This window comes from Astatotilapia calliptera, chromosome 17 (assembly GCF_900246225.1).
Source record: "Astatotilapia calliptera chromosome 17, fAstCal1.2, whole genome shotgun sequence".
Taxonomy (NCBI): Eukaryota; Metazoa; Chordata; class Actinopteri; order Cichliformes; family Cichlidae; genus Astatotilapia; species Astatotilapia calliptera.
The window spans coordinates 8,464,861-8,489,643 of record NC_039318.1 but is presented as its reverse complement, the minus strand read 5'-3'; the positions used below and the strand labels follow the sequence as shown (position 1 = coordinate 8,489,643).

Sequence of the window (24,783 nt, the reverse complement as noted above, 5' to 3'; positions counted from 1 at the left end):
TGGGAAGACCACTATTCTCTCGGTCGTGGATCGGTTTTCTAAGGCTGCTCATTTCGTCGCTTTGGAGAAGTTGCCCACTGCGGCTGAGACGTCTACGTTGTTGTTGGACCATGTTTTTCGGCTTCATGGCATTCCTGTGGAAATAGTTTCGGACAGGGGTCCGCAGTTCTCGTCCCAGGTTTGGGGTTCTTTTTGCGCTGCTTTGGGGGCCAGGCCTTGTCTGAGCTCTGGTTACCATCCTCAGACGAACGGCCAGACGGAACGTTTAAATCAGGAGCTGGAGGCCGCGCTCCGCTGTGTGACCTGTCATAACCCTGCGACTTGGGCCTCGTATCTGCCGTGGGTGGAATATGCCCACAACTCCTTGGTTTCGTCTGCTACTGGGTTGTCACCGTTTGAGGCCTCTTTGGGTTATCAGCCGCCCCTGTTTCCGGTGGAGGAGGCTGATCTTGCTGTCCCCTCGGTCCAGCATCATCTACAGCGCTGCCGTCGGGTCTGGTCTCGTACGCGGGAGGCGCTGTTGCGAGCTGTGGCTCGCCAACGTAGCTGTGCCGACCGTCGCCGGTCTCCTGCGCCTGTTTACTCACCTGGACAGAAGGTGTGGCTCGCTGCGAAAGACATCCCTCTCAGGGCATCCTCCCGCAAGTTGTCTCCTCGTTACATCGGCCCCTATTCTGTGGACAGGGTCCTCAGCCCTTCGGCTGTCAAGCTCCGTTTGCCTGCTGCCTTGAGGGTTCACCCGGTCTTTCACGTTTCTCAGGTGAAGCCGGTGGTGTCTAGTCATCTGTGCCCGCCTCCGGTGCCCCCGCCTCCCGCCCGGCTCATTGACGGGCATCCTGCGTTTTCTGTCCGGCGCATTCTGGATGTGCGGCGGCGGGGTAGGGGGCTGCAGTTTTTGGTGGACTGGGAGGGTTATGGGCCGGAGGAGCGTTCTTGGGTTCCTCGTTCTTTGATGCTTGACTCTGTGATGGTTTCTGATTTTCTTAGGTCACGTCGTGGGGCGGGTGCTGGTCGGCCGCCGGGTGGCGTCCCTTGAGGGGGGGGTACTGTCATGGTCCGGGTGTGTGCCAGTGTGTCTCCCTCCGAGCCGGCGTCTCCACCCCTGGGAGGGGCCTCAGTGTTTTTGCTGATCGTTGACATCTGTGGGTAATTAGCCGGGGGACTCATAAGGCCAGCGTTCTCAATCTCTCTTCGCCAGATTCTCTGCTAAACATCAGTCAGTGCAGGCCACCATCATAATTTCCTTACGTGTTTTTTTTGTGAATCACCTTTGCTTCACTGTATGTTTGTTTTTTGTGCGCCTCCCTTTTTCAGCTACACCTAACTGTTAAACCCCTGGCGAAGAGCTTCTACTTGGATGCTGGACTTTCTGGCAGTCCCTCAGGCTACCACCAAAACTACCTACCTGCCTCTCTGCCTCCACGCCAGGAGTTTTTGGATTTACACACCCGGATTACTCCCCCTCCATGTCATCTCCGACCTCCGTTGGCAAGTACACAGTACGAAGGAGGATTTTGAGCCAAACAACATATTCATATGCCTCCTTATCTATGTTTTGAACATTTGCATTCTGTTACAGTGACCCCGACCTTTTCCTGGACCTTTTGTGACTTGCTTTCCAGTCCAATCCCCGGACCCGGACCAGATCATTATTTAGTTAACGTCTACGCTCACCTTTTGTTTATGAATATTTTGTGTGCACATTAAACATTATTCTTAAAATATATTTACGAGCTGTTCGGCGTCTTGCGTTTGAGTCCTGTCACTCGTCTGAAACGGTCCCGGCCGTAACAACAATAAAAGGCTCGCTTTTGTTTAAAGTTTACTCCCGTGTCACTCGTGTCCGCACCTGAGTCCTCCACGCACTCTCCACACGGTCTGTCACAGCGGACCGTGACAATCCCAGGAGCTCAAAAGATCGTGGTTATTCTGCCCAAGGTCGGCACCCCACCCACAAGCTTATCACCAGTAACAACTACGCAGCCAGAGGCCTTTAATATGAATGACAAATGAGCCTGATAGTGGGACAACGCTGTCATCTTTGTACTTGCAGCATACAGATGGATGCACGCACTTAAGGAAATGCTTACATTAGACGCATTTTTCTAACAAGTTGTCACATTTTGCAGCACCGGTCTGATCGGAATTGACAGTTGGGGATATAAAAAAAATCAGAGTCTGTGTCACGCTGAATCTGCCACAAATCTCTGCTGGGACGCGACATAAATCAACTTCAGAACCACGGACAGCTCCAGTACGGTACGGCATACTAAAAGGAGGCTGGAACGCACGGGGAAACTGGGTTAATTAGCACCACACCGAGGATACTGTGCCCACAGAATTCCACACCCCGATTGCTCCCACGGATTAATTTCTGCTGTTTCTGGGTAGATTCGGGTGCCGACAGAATTATGAGATGAGGAACGGCCCGGGCACCCCCCGCTCCCCCAACACACACACACAAACACACACACAGAGACACACACAGAATTGTATATGTTGCAGTCTCATCATCAGCGTTTATCAGTGCATGCAATATGAAATCTCTGCAGTGAAGTATTTAGCATTCACTTTTTTTTGTTCTTGATGTTTTAGGAATTATGGGCTGCTCTCTGAGAGGATTCAAATTGCATTTCAGATGTAATTCGGGCACAGTGCGCACGCTTTCCCACCAGCCTGCATGTTAATTATTTCTGCAAAGTAGTAAGAGCCAATAAAAAGGAAACGGAATCCGCCTCCCTGACCAATTCACATCCTGCACGCTCTGGCGCCGCTTTTGATCAATGCAATCTGAAATGAAATCAGGTGCCCAGGCAGCATACAGTTGAACAGCGCTGATCCCTGTTGCTATAATGTGTGCTGTCACAGTCATTATGAAAATGCCAGCATCTATTCATTCACTCAGTTGCTGTATCTCTGCTGCATGGTGATTTTTATTTTTATTTTATTTTATTTTGAAGCAGAGCCGCCTTTGCAGTGCCATTTAATGACTCATGGTTCATGCATAGGCATGCTCCACAAGACAAAACCAAAGAGGATTAGGCATTATGCTCAACACCTTCTCCTCCTCTAACTAATGTGACAGCTCAGACACATAAGGACTTAAACACTGACGTCCTCTCTAGAGGGGCTTTTTTCTGGAGTTTGCAGCCAAGCAGTTATGAGGGATATTCAATGACTTCCGATGCTCGTGTCTTTAGAAATAGCTGCAGCATTAAAACAAGTATATTGGGGCATAAAGTTAATGGCAGGAATGCCATTTCGAGCATTTTGCGAAAAGGGCTTTTCATCTGAAGTGAGCGGGGGGAGAAAGTCACGCATTATTATTCTCGCCACGTCGGCTACCTTAGTCTACCCTCCTTTGGCAGCTATTACAGAGGGCTACTTGTGTCTTAAACATGTGACTAAGTGAGAGAGGGGCACAGGGGAGAGCCGAAGCGCCCATGCCTGTTATCTGCTGAGCGCCTATACCTTCAGTTTCCACAGGATCTGCGCTCCTCCACACAGCGCTGCGGAGTAGGCGGGTCAAGTAGGTGGAACAAAAAAAAAAAAAAAAAGAAAAAAGAAAAACGGTGCCGGGGCGGAATTCACAACGGGATATTTAACAATCTTCGTGGGGTGGCAGGTAGCCGCATTCCGTCGCATCTGTCCGAGGCTGGACCCCGCCGCTTTCTGGTAACTGCGCTAAGACAGCTTTTAATCTCCTGAACGTTAGCTCCTCTGCGCTCCTGGAGTCTTTCTCCTCCTCCTCCTCCTCCTGCTCGTTTCTCCGATTGACTACATCTCCTGCTGGATGATTTCATTTTGTAAAGTCATTATCCCCAGAAAGGTCAGAGCCTCTGCTTCCAGGAACGTTGAATTAACTGTGGGATAAGCCGGTTGTCAACCCCAAGCGCACCCCCGACTGCTTTTCTCAAAGTTTCTCACTGGTGTAGAACCGACCGTCGGATTTGTCCGGAGCAGCTTTACCTCTTTTTTTCTCGGAGTGTTTTTCTTTCTTTTTTTTTTTTTGAGTGGTGTTTTTTTTCCCTCCGTGGAGTTGCAGTTGAACCCTGACAAACTGTGAAATGAGTTTCTCCACAATCTGGGCAGCTGAGAGCCACCGGGATTCGGCGAGAGCATGGGACACACTGAGTTAAACTTTCTCTGTCGTCCTAAACCGCGGTGAGTTCTTGCAATTTAGCTTAATTTGTCGAATTTGTGCGAGTATAAAGTAAAAGAAAAACCCCACGCTACCTGTGGATGTTCACCCTCAGCACCGTGTTTGACCCGAATAGCTCTTTGCATCTGCTGTGACTGTGACATCAGTGAATTTCTTTGTTGCTTGACCACAGTACACTGTGAAACTCTCACGCACAGACGCATACACACAGTCTCACCCCTGCATGCATGCACACAAACTCCCGAACTGTATCTGCTGGCACTTTCAGGAGAGCATACACAATATTACTTTTCATGCCTTGTCAGTTTATACATGAGCACAATCAGACTCATCTCCTCCTCCTCATTTCTCATTGCCTGTCTCCTCCACCCACACACACCCCCTCCTTCACCCACACTGCCACTCTTTATCTGCCTTAACAACAAACATTTCTAATCTATATTCCTCAGGGGTGTATTGGCATTCGCTCCTGTGGAGGATCAGATCTCTTACACTGATGTGTGGACAGAGTACTGCTCGCCAAGCTCCCAGCTCTGCTCTCAGGCTGGAAGAGTGAAAAAAATAAATAGTCCCACTGATTTCATAATTATACATTGCACCCTCAAGCCTCACCCTCAAAAAAGGCACATGAGTCAAAGGCAGCCTTATGGGATCAGTGGAGGCTGCGATAATGAGCCAAATACCCTCCAAGAAAACAAATAACATTTAAAATGCTATCATAGTGGCCCGAGGGCATGCTGGCATAGGTGCTATTTGCAGTATTTTAAATGTAACTTCATGTGAAAACCCCCAACTGCAGTGGCAGGAAGGTTTGTTTTATTGCAAAGCTTCACGGTAGGAAAAAAAAAGTCAGTGAATCACTGCTGTAATTCTCATTGCCACTTGCCAGTGTTAGGCACAAGTGCCAAAGCCTCAGACTGTTTATAGGGCCACAACAGGGCCACTGTTCAGCAGTGTCCTCATCTATCCTGGGAGACTGGTGAACTCAACCGTGTCCAGGCCTGAAAGGCACACTGTCTCCTCCTATGAAAAGAGAGATTTCTCTCCTTGCATCGGTCATCTGAGCAACAAAAACGGAAGGAGCTCAAAACCTTGTCTGATTCTTTTTTTTCTCTACTTCACTGCTGCGATGCCAATCGAGGCTGTATATGGCATGTAAGTCTAATTTTCTGTGTTCGTGTCTGTTTGCTTGTCCGTCAGAGTGACGATGACAGGACCATCTGTCTGTGATTGACGTGTACTTGAGAGGAAACAAATCGAGCTTGAACAGAACTTTTACAGGGCAACTGTGACTGAGCAGGAAACCAGCTATAGGCTTTTTAGACTGAGGCTAACAGGAGGCACTACATGCCTGAGAGGGCTCCTTGTTCTTACAGTTTAGTGGTGGGCAGGAGGCAGCTTCATTTGAAGGTGTGATGGCTGAAGAAGGGCGGATGTGGTGGGAGGAAGTGGGGGAAAAAAGAGCAGAAAGCACAGGAAAAAGGACGAGAAAAGCTCTGCGCAGAACATTAAGTTAATGCAACGTAAAGTAGTTTTCTGTTGCTGACTTCAGGAGGATCGGTGGATGAGGTTTAGAGGGTGGTACCAAGTGTTCAGCTTAAGAAACCCTGTAATTGATCATAATTGTTATTTTTAGGGGGCAAATTACAGTTGGCATGATGACACAATGACATAAGGAAGTAAAGTCATAAGCTAAAGAAGAAACGAGAAGAAGAAGAAAAACAAGAAGATCACCCCATCTTGGTTTAGGTGGTATTTCGAGGGTCGAGTTTTGCCGGGATCTGCTCAACATCTTCAGCCCATTAATTTATGATAATGAGCAAACTGACAAAGTTTCACTTCAGACAGAGAAGAGCCGCTGCAAGGAGAAGAGGGAAAAGTGGGAGAGATGAGAAGATGAGAGAAAAGCTAAAGAGGAGAAAATCAAAAAGTTTCATTGAGGGATTTGAGGCTGACTTTGGCGCTAAAGTAGAATCTCTCAGATTAAGACCGACGGGGGCATTAAGCCAAAAATCTCTCTCTGAGGCAACTGGTAATTGAATGTTGAGTCTGAGCATATTCTGTAGAGGCGCACAAACGGATGGACACAGGGCTGCTTTGAGAGCAAAATTGTACCATATTGCACATAATTCTTTACAGATCAAGGACAGACTTCCTGTCATTAAAACAGGCAGGTGTCACGCTGTCACCCTGCCCATAAATATGCACTGACAGAGGTGGCTGAGCATGTGACTGGATGACACATGAGGGGGGTTGCTTTTCAAATTTTAACTAGCTTACCTGATCAGTAGTGGAAGAATCATGCAGTGAATTTCCATTTACAGATATTCACAGAGTCAGAGTTGCAGCAGAATACCAGAAGAAAAAAGAGCCCAGAGTAAATAGTGAGGGAGGAATGTGTGCCTTTAATTTAAGAGCAACCTTTGAGTCTGTGTGTACAAGGCCACCAGCAGAAGAGGCCTATTTGTGTTCTCCAGTGATTTATAGAAGCTTCCTCTCTGTATGTTCTTGGCCACTCAGTGATATGCAGCCATATAAATGCTAGAAAGTGAGAAGTTTACAGTCTGAGGAGCAATCATTAAGACAGCTTTCCCCCTGTTTGCTTTCAGCTGAACTTTTACGCACGGCACCTTATAATGATTTACAATATTCTCGCGGATTAATCCTCACAGAGTTTTACTCGTTAAAACCTCCAACCTGCTTCACACGCCATCGATTGAGCTAAACGATTGATCTCACGTTGCCTCCACAGACAGCCACCGCAAGGAAAAGACGTATGCAGATACTGTACGCTGCCGGAGAAACACTCAGAATTTTTTCTGCCTGTGCTAACATAATTATATTGATAGTCAACACTCGGAAATCAAAGTTTGCTGTGGATTGATTTGGAGGAGCTTGAAGTGTTGCGAGCTAACTTTCTTTGCATAGTGATGTGAAATGTTGATGTCAGTGTGTGAGCTGACTGGGCGCGCCGCTATTCATCTTTCATAATGAATTGTCGCTGTAGTAAATGAATGGTGCTGGGGGGGTGCTGTTTTTTGTTATCAGTTTATTGCTTCCTCCAGCCAAATTTTCCGTCCTGCGTTTGCGAGGAGAAGGATTTGTCGGACTGATCTATTTCCATGTTGGCCTAGAAGACGTCTGCTGTCGAGTCTCTCCGCCTTAATAAGCTACTGTCTCATTTTGTAAATAGTCACAGAAAGATTAAATTGGATTTTTTTTAATACAAAGACATAGAGTCTTATGTGGCACATGCCTATGCCTGTTAAACAGAACTACACACTGTTTCACTGTAAAGTCCCACCGTGCATTTGTGACAATAACACGGGCTGGGTTATTGGGTTATATGCTGCCTGGCTCCACTGTTGCACAGCTGCATTCATTTCATATGGAGAACAAAGAGTTTTTGTTTTTGCTGTATGACAGTAGCATCCACACTGAGCAAATGCATCATTAGTACACAGTATATTGCCTTCGCCATACTTAACTCTAATGCATTGTTTTTGGGGTCTAGTTGCTCCAGACCCTCGTAGAGGTAGGAGATACCAACCAAACAAACAAAAAACATTGTCTTTCAAAAAAAATCATCTTAATGTTTGCTGAGTTTTAGACATGTTGTTACAATTGCTGTTTAGCGAGATTTGATTTGAATAAATTCACCTGATTTCTTGTGTGTCACAGATCCATGACTTGCACGGTTACATGATCTGTTTTTTAAAATATATAAATTGCTTACTCTAGTAGCACCATTCCAAAATAAGTAAATATTTCTGCTTAAACATGCTCGTAATATGTTTAATCTTCAGTTCGAGGATCTATCCATATCAAAAACAACAAATAATTATCAACATTTATAGGATATATTGTACTTTTTTGTCACCTCATTTATGAAACCAGCTGTATATTAAACTATATACTCTTATTCTTCTGCTATATTGTTTTTATTATCATATATATTATAAATTTTAATCATGAAAATGTTTCCTGAGTGTCATGAATCTACATAAAAGAAGCATGGAAGTAAGTAAGATTAAACATGAGCCTGACTATGATGCTATTGTGTTTTGTTGATGATTAAAGTATCACAGGGTCACAATTTTGTCTCTATTTTGGTCTTGAAATGATACTAGTGTGCTGTAATACACAATTCAATCAAACAAACAGAAGTTTTAACATGTATTTGTCCTTCTGTATTGTTGAAAAATAAATGTTTCGTAAGCCACAGAAAAAGATTGGCTGAGTAAATGTCATTTTGTTTGCATGATTTGTTTGTTGCACTCCTTTTTACGTAAAATGATTGGAAAACACAACTATTACGTTGGAGCATTTGTCATAAATAAAGAAAGCAGCCTAGGTATGATAATCAGAGCCATTAATAGAGTAATTTAAAATAGAATGGGGCCATAAATCATCCCACTCTGTCATTTTATTTGCTAAAATAGCTTGGTTGCTTTAGAGTTAAAAATACATGAATATACAGTAGTATATATGATTATAGCAGCACCAGCCAGTTTAAATAGGAAATGTAAATAAGTTTCCATTTTTTCTATGAGTAGACCGGAATGTATTTGCATACAAAGAGGATTAGTAAAGATAAAGAAAACTGCAGAAAATCACAAAGTCTGATAGCTTTACAGGGATAAAATGAGTTTAAAAGAGCAGTTTAATGTAAAACATGAAATTAGGGCTCGTTGTCTTCTCTTATTAATTCAGATTTTAGTATCCGAGAGCATCCTGGTGGGTGTTTTTTTTTTTTTTTAAACATTCCATCATTAAATTGGATCACCAGCATCTTCAGAAGTCTCAGAAGTAAATTTGAGAGTCCACAGAAAAACACCTACACAACAGTTTGTACAGGGAAAAAAAGCACTCAGTCACACACCCACACTGCCTACACACTTCCACTGACCTTCCCCGCAGCAGCTTAGCGTTGCTATTCATGTATTATTGTTTTGGGTTTTCATGTCTAAAGTTTTTAAATGCATGTTTGTAGATCTGTAAATATGTGTGTTCATGGCTGGGCATGTAAGCACTTTGATAGTGACATTTTTATTTATTTATTTATTTATTTATTTATTTTTTGGTCTTTGATGTCTTTTTCCCAGGACACCATGGGAGCTGATCCTTTTTATTTGTTTGTAAGACAGCCGGATGAGTGCAACTGGCAGTCATATTATAATTTCACAAAGGCTGTGTTTTACCCGTGGCACTGGTATGAGAGGCATTGTTGACAGTTGTAGCGGGGAAGATAACTAGGTTAATTAGGGCCAAAAACCTCATTAGTCAGCACGGAGGGGAAGATGTAAAGTTTATCAGTTCCTGTTTCCCTACTTTGAGGATGGTTTCAGGGTTGGCTTGCAGACAAGTTACAAAGTGGATCCTGTTGAAGAAATTCTAATGAAATGTTTTAATCAAATCCTCCCCCCTGCAAAGCGCATGCCTCCCCTCCATCTATTTTTCTACTATTGTTTTCCTTCAAATGTGTTCAAATTGTGAGATATCACAAAAAGAGACTTGTTTCAATTTGCATATTTGCTGTGCCAAGAAAGTAGATCTGCTGTGTGTGTGTGTTCCAGACATGGATATGGGGACACTTTGTGAGAACACACATACATACATTTACACTTAAACACACACATACACACACAGCTCAGGCAGGTGACCATTACAGCTCTGGCATTCTTCAATAAGTGAGCAGATGTTCGGGGGCTGGAAGCTCAGTTCTGTCCCAATCTCCGACTAGAACGGCTGCTGAAATTCTCAAGAAAGATTAGGCTTGGGAGTTCCCTCGTCTCATCAAGCTTACTGTATCCTCCAAAAGACGGGGTGAGAGTCAAGATCCAACACTGCAGTCGGTAGCCAGCCCTATATCTCTGGAGGAAACATGTAATTTTGGCTGTTACACAAAGTTACTGGAAGAGCTGCAGCGCAGCCTGAAAGAAAAAAAAAATTGTGCAGACAGATACATCTATTCATCACAAATGGAGCAGATTGGTAGGCAAGGCGAAATAAATGAGCTGTTTAGAATATTCTGTTTAACAAAATCAATTGAGATATTAACTCAAAGTGGAACACTGCTAATTTTGTTAATTTAGCTCAAGAAGCCTGTGAATCAATCACCCGCTTTCAAAATGAGCAACGAATAATGTCGAGGATATCGGCAATCACGGCTTCTATGAAATCATTTCTTTGACCGAATGAGGAATTTGCAAACATTTTATTTCATCCCAGGGCTGCTAATCTGTGAGATTTTACAGCTGTACCATCTGAGGGCATTACAAATAATGGTTTTTATTGAATCTTTCAGTGTTTTCTGGGAAAAACGGGAAAAACAAAACAAAGAGAGCTGTCGTTTTCACGCAGATGCTCCAAATAGCTGGAGGAAATGCTGGCTCCGCACTGTGCACGTCATACCTTTAATGTAACCACCAGTAGTTCTTGTGATGAAAAATGCTTTGACTCAGTGTCTCATCTTTTCATTGACTTTTTTGCCTCAGGGAAGAACATTTTGAGAGATGACTAAGTTATGGACATGTGTTTCATTTTTGCTTGACTGGTGTTCTCGCAAAAATAAAAATAAAACAGCCAACCCTGCTTTCCAATCTGAAGTTATGTTCCGAGAAAAAACGGTAATTCTTTCATTGTGAAATGACTGCACGTCCCGCAGCGTGTCATTATTGCAGTTGAGATATGGCACTTAATAGTCCGATAAATGTAATATCTAACAGAAGTCCACAGTAATACACATGCAATTTAGAATGGATGATACACCTGCATTAGAAGTGTTAGGGACTGAAATCACTGATTTGAATCTGAAAATTCATTCAAAAGATTAAATGGCTCTACTTGTGTTGGGCTCTCAATATTTGTAAGTCACTAATTTATTGTTAGGAGCTCAAATTCTTGACCCACATTAAGGAAATAAAAATATCTAAACAGCAAATTAAATATTTGCTTTTTTGGGTATTTTAAAGAAAACCCTACGGCAATACTGGATGAGACCTGCAAGGGATTTTGTAGAGCTTTTTTTTCTGCCATCCAACTGCTATCAACTTAATGGCTAATAACGTCGTGGCTCAGACACGGCTGTATATGTGGAGACAGGAAGAGAGATTGAGAGACAGTTAGGGAGGAACAGAGAGAGAGACTGGGGAGTTTATTTCTCAATTCCACCATTAAGCAAAAGTAATGCATTAACATTATACACATTCCAGAGCACACAGAATCATATTTAGCCTCAGCAAGCCTGTCTTGGTTGATGGTATCAAATCATAAAAGTCTTCAGGTTCTTCCCTTTGTCATATTTCTTTTTTCCAAATTACCTTTAATACGCTTGATGAGATACAGCAGCAAACCCAACGGTTGTATCTTTAGCCTGAAAAGAAGAAAATAGTGTGGTCTTTTATATCACCGCCATATGCTGAAGGTTAAGGATTCTGATCATAAAATTGCATTTTTGTTCATTTATAGGACACAAGGTTTTCTTTAGTGCTGCACATACAAGCACTTTTATAGATGTTGGCAGTCGATGTCAATAAGTACAATCTGTACCTTAGTGTGACTACCTGGATTTTAAGATTAAGAAAGAAAAAACTAGAAGGAAACCTGAGTTTTGAGATGATATTTTACAAATCCAGATGAGAAAATGTTGTCTGAAAGTATACTACAGAAACTCTTTGCTCCTTTCAGACTTTATTGAGCACACACCATGTTGTCTGTGTTTTTATGTTCCTTCTACCTGCGTACTCCTCAACCGGTCGCAGCAGATGCCGACCCTTCCCTGAGCTTGCTTCTGCCAGATGCCCTTCCTTCCTGTTAAAAGGGAGTTCCTCCTCCCCCTTGTTGCCAGGTGCTTTCTCAGAGGGGATTATTGCAACATTGGGGTTCTCTGTGCAGCAGTGTAGGGTCTTTATCTTAGATTATCAAGTGCCTTAGAATGAATGTTTGAATGTTGTTGTGATCTAACTCTATATAAATGAAAATGAGGCGAAGGGAATTTTCTGTGATTGCAGAGAATGGTTTAAACCCCAAGAGATGAAATGTATTTGGAAATAACTTGACAAATGTTTTATTCAGAATTTGAATAAGATGAGAAAGATGTATCACAGAGTTACGCATCACTTTTTTCTTTTTTTTTTTGCTGTGCCATCGACGTACGTGGCCTTTAGGTCACGTAATGACAAGAAATTAAACCTTGCATATGATGAGAGTCATCAAAGATGCCTTGTTAAGTATTTTTTCAGCTGAAATATTTGATGTTCAGCGGTGCTTACTGAATATAGCCTGCCATTATGATGAGCAGTGGGCGTAAAAATGTTGTAGTTTGATCCACTGTTGGCTGTGCTTCAGTGGAATGGCCATTTGTTTAACACCCTCCTCTCTCTATTGAAGTAGCAGGACAAAAAAAGGAAAGCATTTCCAAATGGATATTTCTTCCCCACAGAAATAAACAGGACCTTGTCATAGGTGTCATTTCAAAGATAAATTGCAATCTCTGAGTGTTCCCGCTGCTCAAAGAAACATTATGTTTCCTCTGCAAATGTCTTGGACAATTTTTTTTCTTTTACATGAAAAACAATCATGTGTCACATGACAAGGCTGAAGTGATTGTGCATGGGGGCACGTGCTGACTGTCCATTTCGTCAGAGAGCTGCTGGAAACCTTGAGAGCACAATGACAGGTGTTTACAAATCTAGGAAAAAAGGTTTATGGAATATTATGTTTTACTTTTTTCAGATTGTAAATTGAAATTATAATTACCTCAGTCCTCATAGAATAAGCCCAGCAGCCTTTTTTGAGACTTACAAAAAGATTATGAAAAGAGTGGAACAACAATAGTCACTTGATTGTTCACATAAACATGGATTTGCTATATGATGCCACATCTCGCCTCCTTCCAATATTGTTCTTGGTATTTGCCAATCCGGAGGACGCAACTCTTCATTAAATTCATGTGTGGGAAAATGTGGTCCCCCATCATTTGCACTCCCGTCACAATTCCGCTGAGAGGACCTCACATGAACAAACAGTGCTTTTATTTTATACAGAGGTTCCAAACAGCCTCGAGCTAACTGCTGGCCCACGTCGTGCAAAATCATATTGGAGTGGATCTGCTGGAGCTCCGGTTGCTTCCTTACTGCTTCACATGAAAATTCCTTCCATCTTCTATCTCCCGACATTTGTTTTGTTGTTTCTAGATTATACAGGGGACTCAAGGACGAGTGCTTTTAACACGGCTTCATGAAATGCACTGAGTGCACAAGTTGAATATTATAGCATAATCTAGAGGTAAAGTAAGAAAAAAAAAGAGAAAAGCATTTGTCTGAAAATAGCAAATGTCCGTATGTCATTAGCGATTTGATGCAAAGTTGGCTTTTAGAGGTAATTGAGGCAGATGAGGATGAGAGTGGGTTGTGTGAGGAAGGTGAGACAAAAGAAGTATGGTGGGGTGAAAAAGAGAGAAAGCGAGGCGAAGAGATTCGAGAGAGGCCCATGTTCTCCTGCATCAGCGTTTTGGACAGCTGCCTGTTAGATGATAGGATTAAAGAGTCTTTAAATGTGACCTCTGAGCTGTATTTTGATATTAACATGCCAGAAACTGCCCTCTGAGCAAGGTCACTTTATACACAACATGCACAATGTAAAGTAGAAAAAAACAAAGCATTTCATCTGTGTTATGAGAGGCTGGAGGTAGGTGTGGATTCATCTAACGGAGCTGCACTAGCAGCTTATTTTTGGGGCCATTTTACTGCAGCAGAGGCACACTGTCAGTACAAAGCAACTTGTTCTCAAACTTCACACTATAGGATAGTAACCCGTAACTTTGGTGTCAGATTTTTGACAAAACACACACAAAGCATAACTGCTCACTGTGTGGCAGCGTCTCTGCTGAAGGAATAGGGACGGAGAAAGAAAAGTGAAACGCTCAAGCTCAAACGGAGAGCGTGGCAGACGATAACAGAAATGCTGGGAAGACAGAGGTCTCTCTGTCACAGTCCAATAAACTATTCAGCGCTGCTGGAATGTGAGGAGAAATTGCTGAAGGAAACACTCACAGTTTAACTGCATCAACAACAAAGAAGTTGAAAGAGATACGGGGGAGGATTTGCCCTGTTTCGGCACCGGGTAACACCGTTCTCGGCCCTGTTTCATTAAAATTGTACCACGTTTCTGCCTACTGCATGTTATACAAGACCTTAAGGTAATGTGTACTTATCAAAACTGCAGACTTGTGGGTGTAGTCTTTGACCTGACCTGATCAGTTAGTTTTTCCATTTGATCAAGTCTTTCCCAGTTAGATTATCATAAAGATGATTTTTCAACAATCGGCAAAAAAAAATAATAATAAAAATGTTATGCAAATGATAAAGCAGTGGGCTGCTATGAGAGCAAATAATTTTTCCGATCCAGTTCATCAGGTTTCAGTGCAGGGTCACAGCTGGGCAAAGTTCACCTCAGTCTCATAAAGCGCTGTCTCCATCGGCTGTCCCTGCAGAGTTCTTCCCCTCCCACATCCAGCTTTTCATCGCCTCATCCAAGTCTGGCTTTCCCCTTTGTGTCTGTGGCTCTACAATGTAAAGCTGTAACATACATTAGCAGTACATCTTTTTCTTTCTGTTTGTCTGTGTCTTTTTTTGTAAAAGGTGGGATTTCAGGGGCTGGATGCATCCCAACTCCAGTCACTGAGTCAGATGTCCCACCCTTCAGCTGTTAACACCGAGGAACCCTGGCATGTTAGGAGGAGTCTAACAGACAGGGAGTCTGCTCTTTGCAGGTTTTAATAAACTTAAGGTCTATTCCCAGCGGTAGAATCAAAGACTTGACTGCTCCGGACTGCTCTGAAATGTGACTTTTTGACTCACCTCCCTGAAGTCTTGAGCTCACAGAAGATTTGAAAGTAAAATAACTCAAGACCCAAGTCAGGCTAGAGACTAATTTCTTCAATTTTGGCAATGTACTTTAAGCACCATGCAGCAGCTGTGAAAGAAAAATGTTCCACAAAATACTCGAACAGCTTGGATTATGACTCAGTTTAATACTTATAACCCAACTTGGACATTTGAGTTTAGATTTGAGACCTGCATTGGTGCAATTGAGACTTAACTGCCTGTTGGAGATCTGAATATACATGTCTTTTAAAAAACAACAACACATTTTGCATAGTTCAATGATGTCATGCAAAAACCAAATTGCATGTACAGGCATTAGCATGTGCTTTCTGTTAATTAAAAGCACACTAAACCATAAAGCTGGTTATACAGATGTTTACATAAACACAAGTGAGAATGGACACACACACCAGGGCTTGACAAACTGAGTCTGGGGAGTGCTGACAGCGATGTCAGACTGAAATCAATTTCCAAATTGCCAGCTCATCTCATCTCATTAAAATGACTAAATGAAAGTCCTCCTGCATGTTTAACTTTCAATAATTAACCCTGTAGATGAATATATCATCGTATTTGATAGCAATTTTGTTCTTTTTCTTTCTTCCCTTTACCGACCTCAAGCTGTGGTGTGTTCTTCCAGTGCTATCGCCTGCATTGTCTGAGAGCAGTGGGGTTTTTTTTAAACCTTCACACCCCCGGTCATATGGCTGACTTAACTTGACAGATTGTCATCACAATACTGTAATGGGACTGACCCCCCCACCCCCAATACCCCAACACACATACATGCACACACACTGCAGGGGAGATGATTGACAGAACTCAAAATGGTGATAGAGACTAATGCGAGCTCTGGACAACAGTCTGAACAGCAGGTAGTCTGATAAATCACAGCAGCCAAGACTTTTTATCTTAAAGTGTGTCTGTGCGTGTGGGAGTGTGTTCTTCCTTCCATTGATTTGCATGAAACTGCAGCTCTTAATAGATGTGTTGCGGTGTGACAGTAAAGTGTTCGAGTATGACGGGGATAGTTTTAAAAACAGCAGCAAAGCAATTATTCACCAAGTTAAAGAGATGAATTTATAATTAAAATCATGCCAGTTTAGACTTTTTTCTTCCTGGTGGAACTTCTACATCCGAATATTTCTGCAAATCACAGCACCAGGCTGCAGTAGAAGTGTGTAAAATTAGTAATCAAGTCTTTTCAGTTCAAATTATTTTCTTTTGGATGGAAATCCCAGCTCACATGGAGCAGTGAATGCGGCGAATTGTAACAAAAGTTAAATACACTTTTTTTGGGTGGGGGGCTAAATGGTTTTGTGTCTCTCTAAAGTAAGATGGATTCACAGCACTTTATTGCTAGAGATGGCACGATACCACTTTTTTTATGTCCGATACCAATACTGATATCATAAATTTGGATATTTGCAGATACCGATATGAATATGAATATGTATTTTTTAATGAATAAAACTGTTTTTTTTTTTAAAAATACATCTTGCTGCATTTTGTATAAGTTCACACTCGAGTTTTAAAACACAAAACACCAAAGATATTCTGTTATACCTGTAGGCAAAAAATACACTGCACCCAAAATATTACATAGTTCAGCAATACTGATCTATCTAATTTACTCAAACCTACACCATCCTCCCTATTCCGGTATTTTAAAGAGTACTTAGCAGAAATATTAAGCAACCTAAATAATAGGGCTGCCAACTCCCAGCAAAAAAAAAAAAAGGCAACCACCCCCCACCCTGTGATGCTTGATCAACGCAATCAACTTAAATTCAATGCATGTGTAAAAAAATCAATTATTTTTCTACAATAATTAAATAGATTCAACATCTTTCTTCAACAGAATTGCAGACTGCACAGATGGTACCTTCCCAAAGGAAAAAGTACTATAGCTTACTAGGGTATATTAGACTTAATAGTTACTATATACAGTAATGGATTTCTATACATTTTACATCCGATTAAAACTTTGGGTGTAAGATTAAGATAATTATTTATGAAAATCTAGACATTTTAAATGAGAATAAGAAAGAAAAGTATGTCTTTGTGCCCCCTTTTCCCTGTTAATGCCTGTTATAGCCCCCTGGCTAAACTTTGCTAGATCCGGCCCTGCACAGTTACCAGCTGTCAGCTACGTAGAAAAGGATCCTGGTGTAGAAAGTAATATTGAATAAATTTTAATTGTTGTTTCTGTTGTTTAGCTGCTGATTTCCTCTTTCTGGTGCAAAGTGGGCCAAAAACAAACAAGAGAGACGGCAGTCGCAACAGAAAAGCCGTTGTTAAGCTTAACATGGGATATATATATATATATTTTATTTTATTTTATTTTATTTTTTTTTTCCCAGCACGCCCCTGCGGGCGGTTTATCCTTCAAGCTCGGGTCCTCTACCAGAGGCCTGGGAGCTTGAGGGTCCTGCGCAGTATCTTAGCTGTTCCCAGGACTGCGCTCTTCTGGACAGAGATCTCCGATGTTATTCCCGGGATCTGCTGGAGCCACTCGCCTAGCTTGGGAGTCACCGCACCTAGTGTATATATATATATATATATATATATATATATGCTTTACAAACATTCAGAGATGAACTTACACACTTGCTTTACTTCTCTTTGGGATAACTTTCTCAGAGATGAAATGCCGGTTTGGTAGAGCGTGGCTCCAAATGCTGAACCACACCGCCGACAGGTCTGGCACACCACATCCGCTCTATCACGTGTCGCATACTGCTCCGACGTGCTAAGGTTGTGAGCCGAGTTACGCCATGTCGCAAGTTTTGGGAGATGCTGTCGTGATATTTAATGGATCGGATTACATTTTTTATTTCCCTCCGATATCTGATCCAGTAATTTAGTTCAGTATCAGACCGATGCGGATACATAATATCGGATCGGTCCATCCCTAATTATTGCTGGGTCTTTTTGCTTTCAAATACTGCAATTAAACTATGTTACTGCTTTCTCATCATGCTCCAGAAAAATTATTTTTCTTTATTTGTGTAAAGTAGGGTTATAATTAATGATTGGGTGTGTTTAATTATTGGCAATCTCTTTTTTTTGTGTGCATTTGCATTATCAAAGTAATCATGTCTGAAAAAACCTGTAAAACACAGAATGGATATTTTGTAGCTGCTTTTGATTTTAGTTTTAGTTTGTTGACCATTTTATTTATTTATTTAAAATAGCATGACATTTTGAAGTCCCTTGTTTTGTACAGTTTTTTATAGTCTGATGTTTTCAGTATTTTCAGATATATTGCAGACATTTTAACAGTTTGCTGTAAAATGCATAATAATTATACAGTAACGTTTATTTTTTTCACTTTAAGACAGCAAACTACTGTTACATTTAAATTCAGATTTCATTTAGAGATGCTGTAATGGTTCCTTCGGATTAGGCTTTGGTTGCTGTGGATCAGTGATGTGTTTTCCTGTGCTTCTGGGAGTGAGAAGGTTTGAACTAGAACTGGGACACCACGATAGAGGCTTTAGTGGCTACTTCCATTAGGCCAGGTTTCATAATGTTCCATATCTGTGTGATAAAAGAAGAATGGAAACTTGGAGGAAAAAGAAAATGCTTAAATAGGGCACAGGTGTAGACATTTTACAGTAAAACAATGAAGCAACAGTATAATGGCAACCAAACAGTTGACAGTATTCTACTGCAGATCTTATATTCTATACATTACAGTGCATCATTTCTTTTACAGTAAGAAACTGTTTTTATAGATTACAGTAAACACACTGTAAAATGACTTGTCATTATTTTACAGTAAAGTAACATGAAATTTTACTGAAGCAGCACCATTAAAGCAACAGGCGCTCACAAGCTGAAATTAGCAGGTGTCATTTTTACATTTATTAATTCAAGTTCCACATAATGAACCTGATTCAAACAGCATTCCCACACCGTACTTATTACTCTGCATTATCACAGAATCCCTGGAGAGGCTTCTGTCAGCTGCAACATATTCTGAGGATTTCTTTTTTGTTTATTTCTGTCTTTGTAGCCAAGTTTCTTCCTTGCTGGTTGTGGGTGTTTGTTTGTTTGCTGAACTGTGTGTTTGTGCTTTTGCCTTAGGTGTTCGGGGGGCATTGAGGCGATGCAGGTCCCTCGGTCATCCCAGTGGAGGAGCCAGCTAATGACAAGTATCTTTGGCTGCTGAACGTCCCCCACCACCACCACCATCACCACCACCCTCATCCCTCCTACCCTCCATCCATCTCTGATGGCTCTATGGGGCATTCTCAGCCTCAGCCTTCACTGCTGGGTGTGTTTATGGTCCAGTGTAACAGCAACAGCAACATCAGCCAGCCTCCCAAATGACAAACCCGGGGGACCCCTGGACTGGCTCCTGTCTGATAAGGGGCCCTTCCACCACTCCCCAGAGTACATCGACTTTGTGGAAAAGAACCGACAAGGTTTCTCCACCAGATACAAGATATACAGGTGAGTTGTGACTGCAGCACGAGGAGATGCTTTTACACTGTATTTACTACTGCCAAATCGCTACCCTATTATATGCATGACAGATCTCACAGCAGTCGCATCAAATAGTCTCTGTGGTTGTCCTTTGAAAGATCAGCTGTGTGTAAATAAGGCCACATGATATCGATGTTAATGTGTTTACATTTTGAGGTTAGTCACAGTCTCAGCATTTTGTTAACTCCAGGCTTCTGTGTACAGTCAGTATGCACATGCTAAACACTTTAACCGCTAACAGAGAAAGGCTGACACCAAACTTATTTAGCTTGTGAATATATTGCACCTATTATTACAATTTAAAAGTCTTAAAATATATTAAAAAATCAGCTTATTTTGATTCAATGCAGTTAGCAACCAACAATCTAGCAAAAGACACAGTTACAGTAGGCAATACATTCATTGTGTGGCCTATGCACTGATTTTGGGACTGTTCAAAGAAAGAGACATTGACAGTGACTATTTCCTGTAGGTACCACCGGGCGATTATCAGTCTGCTGTTTGTGGTGTGTAATAAGAAAGATTTACACATGTACTCTTCATAATTAATGTGAAATGTGAATTTCGGCAACCTGAGAGCTAAATAAAAGTCCTTTACTGACCCACATAAAGCACTGTAGTGAAAATGATAATGCTTGCAATGAAATGAAGCCGCTTCATGTAAATGAAGTGATGGAGATGAGGAAGGAAAGGAGTAAACATTTATCTGCCATGGTTGGAAAAGCTTTTAAAAGCATGCTCATACATCTGTTGTAGAATGCACGTAAGGGACAAGTCAAAGTTAAAGAGAAAGATATTGCAGGGGGATTTTATTCTGAAAATACACGTTTCAGGGTACCAAGGGTTTTTAGGGCATCTTCCATTCCTTGTTTTCTATTTTTACAACGTGTATGGGAGGAGAGAGAATTTAACATAACTGTAGAGCATTTGGTGGGCAGTATGCTTTATGAAATCCCTGTTCATGGCTCTTTAATACACAGACTGTATTATTTGGCTTGCATTGTCATGCATTAAAGCATCCTCACAGCACAGTGCTCACAGGATAATTGACACGCCTAGACAGAATCATGATGTATTACATGCACGCACGCTGCTATCAGCTGGTTCTATATCACATTCTGCTGCTCTCCAAACCCTCGGGGAGTCACCTGATCAGGTGGTCAAATGAGATCTGTTGATTAGCACTGTAAAAGAAGAAAGATTTGTCATGACAGCACAGTCAGAGGTATCGCCACGCGACCAAATTAGTGGAGATTGTGTCATGAATCATATCCGTCGTCGTTTAGGAGGATGTTGTCCAGGCTTCTGGAAATGGACAGACGGGATTCCTGTCATCTACGGATCGTTGTAAGGATGCTTTATGGCTTCTGTGATCGGTTGCTGCGTTCGAGCTTTTTAATATTTCCTTCCCCGGCAAAAGGCAGTGGTCTGCTGGAGCTGAGCTGCATGGGCGGCAAGATTAATAGTCTTATCATGTGGCCAAGTGATTAGTGAGCTCTTAGTACTTATTACTCTGCATTATCACAGAATCCCTGGAGAGGCTTCTGTCAGCTGCAAGGTTGTGTTTGAGGCCCTCTAGATTACTACAATGCGGCATTGATTAATAGTGATTATATTAAAAGGAAAAACCAACCTAAAAAGTAAATAGCCTGTAAATCTTCCCAAATTGAATTCACTTGGATTCAGTCCCATTTGATTTCAGTAACCGACACAGACATTGGCGGATACAGCTGCGTGTTTTTGTTCTAGCAAAAAAAAAACAAAAAAACAACAACTTCCTTTTCAGTCCCAGTGTTGGGGGGGTGAAGTGTAGTGATGAGTTTGGGCACACACACCTGGACATAGCTCATAAAAAATTCAGGGAGGATTGTTTTATTAAAGAAATGTGGGCCCGCTGCAGTTTTCTCCCAAGGGGGTCAAACCACATGGTTATGCCCCTGTTGTGTTACAAATGTCCTTAAATTTCCAGTCAGGCTATTTCTGTACTACAAGAACAGATCGCTATGCACTGTTAAGGTAGTCACTGACCCTTCTTTGGCCTGCGAAAGATTAAATGAATCCTACTTACTACTCCTCAAAACCAAAAGATAGCGAGCACATCTTCAAAGACTGATGTTTGCATTTATTTAAATAAAAGGGACCTAAATAGGTGTGGTGTTGATTGGTTGATTGGTTTTGATTCAGCTTTTTTATTAGTAATTGAGCTGGGTATTTCCTCAAAAGTTACAATCCTGTCTAAACTTTAAATTGCATTTAAACAGAATACAATTATTGAAATTTCATGAACCCATATTTTATTCATAATAGAACATTGAAAATTTATTAAGTGCTTTCACTGAGAAAATGTACCATTTAAGAAATAATAAGCTTGTTTTGAATTCAGCATCTCAGAAAGGTTCGGTTATGGCAACAAAAAAATTGAGAAAAGTCAATGGTATAGGTCAGTAACATGATTGGGGGTAAAAGGAGCATCTTAGTGAGACAGTTTCTCAGATGTAAAGATGGGCAGAGGTTCACCAATGTGCAAAAATCTCCCTAAAGACTTGTTTAAAAAAAGAGGGGATGCTACACAGTGGTAAACATGGTCCTGTTCCAATCTTTTGAGACATGTTCCTGCCATCACGTTCATGATCGTATTTTCTTTTTCAGTTCTTATTTTTTTGCACTATGTCACTAAAACATGTTTTTATTTACATTTTACACAATGTTTTTGGAACTGTGGCTGTATAATAGTAATTTACTTTATTTCTTATATCCATAATGCAATGTTGGAATATTGTCCACTAGCAGCTACACAAGGTAATGTTTAATTTGTATGGCAACATTTTTGTGATTTAGAAAAATCTGACCACATTATATATACAATCAATCTAATAAAAATTTACTGAGGAATTACAGATTTCTTTATTTTATTTTTAAATTAGACTGTATTTAAAAGTTGGAACTACCACCCTGCGGTTAGAGATTTACCACTGTGTAGCCTAGAGTATTAAACTTTTTGTTATTGTGACTCGTAGGAGGGAAAACCTGACTATTAAATTGCTTACTGGCTGTAGAAGTATAACTGGCCAATCCTTAGTATTTTCATTATGACTTTAAGTGATAATTGAACCAGTAACCAGTATAAATTTGGTCAGCTGGTCATTCCTTCTTCTATATGAAGTCATTTTGTAACCTGAAGAGTCATCATTGCTGACAATTAAATATAATACAAGTTTAAGCACATGGTTTCACTCTTCAGACACACCACCACCAAGCAGTTACATATTTTGCCAGTATACATTGGTGTTTTCTGGTTCAGTATATATATATATATATATTTCGGAACTGCTCAGCATTATTTTGCTACCCCATTAGTGTTTGTTCTGGAAGTTGCTGAGCTGAAGCTCTGGTCATCCTACACCGCCTTGTCACTTGAATACATTTAAATGACTTTTGTGTGGAGATAAATATTCCTGGCTTATCTAACACAAACCTTGCAGTACCTCTCACGATGAGACAAGCCCAAAGGTGCTTTTACTGTAATATTTGTCACTACAAGCAAATTGCCTTTCAGCTCAATCATTATCTGCTGCCTATTATCATTATTATTAGTAGCATTAGCAGATAAAACCAATGGATTCCTTATAGCGTATTATATTATAGCTGTGTTTATTCAATGCTCATTGTTTTAAGAATTGCACTAAATTCCAGATAAAATCCTTTTTGCTGTATGAAGGGATTTGGGAGCTATTAAAACTGTTTTGCACTAAGTTTGCCATCGACATGCAAAAACATTTTTTTTTAATATTCTGTAATATGCTCAGTGATATGTGAAGTGATCTTGGTGATCCCATAGTGTGCAGATTAAATAATATTGTTGTTCCTCCTTTTATTTGGCGCGAGATTTTGTAGATGTGTCTTGGTAGTAGGATGCTTCATTTTGATGAACGTTTTTATTTTATTAAATGTCACATGTAACTCATCTGTCTGCCTATGCAGAGAGCAGTTCTGCATAAGCCCTTTAAATTGGGTTGTGGTGGGTTACCAGATTTTGTGACAGATGAGTTCAAAGTATGCGTATTATGTGGAGTGTGTTAGATTAGAAAGATTAGCTGGCAATTACACACACACACAAAATAGAATTCGACTTAAGTTGTGAAAGTAATAACAGATAGTTTTGAAATAATAGAGAACCTCTGGAAGCACAGAGGTGTTGGCAAGTATTACCAGAACATTATGTATGCTGTGATTTCTGATTGAATCCCAGTATTAAAAGATCCATTCCTTAGTCTCTTCCTCAAAATGAGGACTTTATGCATAAATTAATAAGCTAGAGTAACATCAAACCTACCATAAACATCTCTCTCTTACTCCGTAAAATAAAATGTAGCTAATAAACACATCCAAGAATATAATCTGCTCCCAGTTTGAGTGCATCTCTCTCACATACACAAACATGCCACATGTGGAAGTTAGCTGAACAAAAGACAGGTGGAGTAAAATAGGAGCATCAACATCACCGACTTACTGACATGTTATGTTACAGTAAGCAATAGACCGAACACCAAGAGCTGGAGTGAGAGAGAGAGAGAGAGAGAGAAATGCATTGTCATCATAGGATGATTTCAGGCGTGTCAACTCACTTGACTTGAAATTTGCTGTTAAATGAAAAACTTTTGCAACATACAAAATAAAGTTGCTGGTGTAGCCTGAATATCCTGACTGCTGACTAATAATAGGTGCAATATATTCACTTTCTGTTCTTCTAGTATGTTGCAAGCTACTGCTAACATGTAGGGGCCCTTAGATTGATTTGCTCATGAGTCCGGATTGGACCAACATTTGATCCAAAGATGTGTGTCCATATTACGCATAGGTTTCCTGTACATGTCGAGGACCAAGATGTTTGACAAAAGCGGAAGAAGAAAATTAATGGACAGGATTTTTGTTCCTAATAACAACAGTAGAAAAAGGTTTTAGTTAACCATTTTAACAGTGATAAGTATGAGGCTGCTTAGTTTTCAGTTAAGTTAACAGTGCTCACCAGGTGGTTGCCAATTTATAGTTACATACCCAGCTTATTATACCAGCTGGGTGTCTGATGACCAGTAGAGTGTATGTATTCTATTTTATTTTATTATTATTATTATTTTATTCTATTCTTACTACTGAGCTGGGTGACCTTCCTGCATCCTCATTTTCTAGCATTTGTCCCCCTTCAGTGTGGGTTATTCCTTTCTTTTTTCATTCAACTAC

The 24,783-nt window shown here is 41.0% G+C and overlaps 1 protein-coding gene across 3 annotated transcripts in view; it reads left to right on the top strand.

Moving 5' to 3' along the window:
• Positions 1–3,418: 3,418 nt before the first annotated feature.
• The window catches only part of LOC113008920 (BMP/retinoic acid-inducible neural-specific protein 3-like), a 58,617-nt gene continuing 37,252 nt past the window's right edge, over positions 3,419–24,783 (top strand). For 2 of the 3 annotated variants that reach the window (XR_003270087.1, XM_026146865.1), the window contains exons 1-2: positions 3,419–4,164; positions 19,144–19,512. Coding sequence is in view for 2 of the 3 variants with exons in the window: in XM_026146865.1 (XP_026002650.1) it covers positions 19,292–19,512 (221 nt within the window). In the remaining variant the exon portion in view is untranslated. The other variant, XM_026146866.1, reaches the window with a different exon arrangement.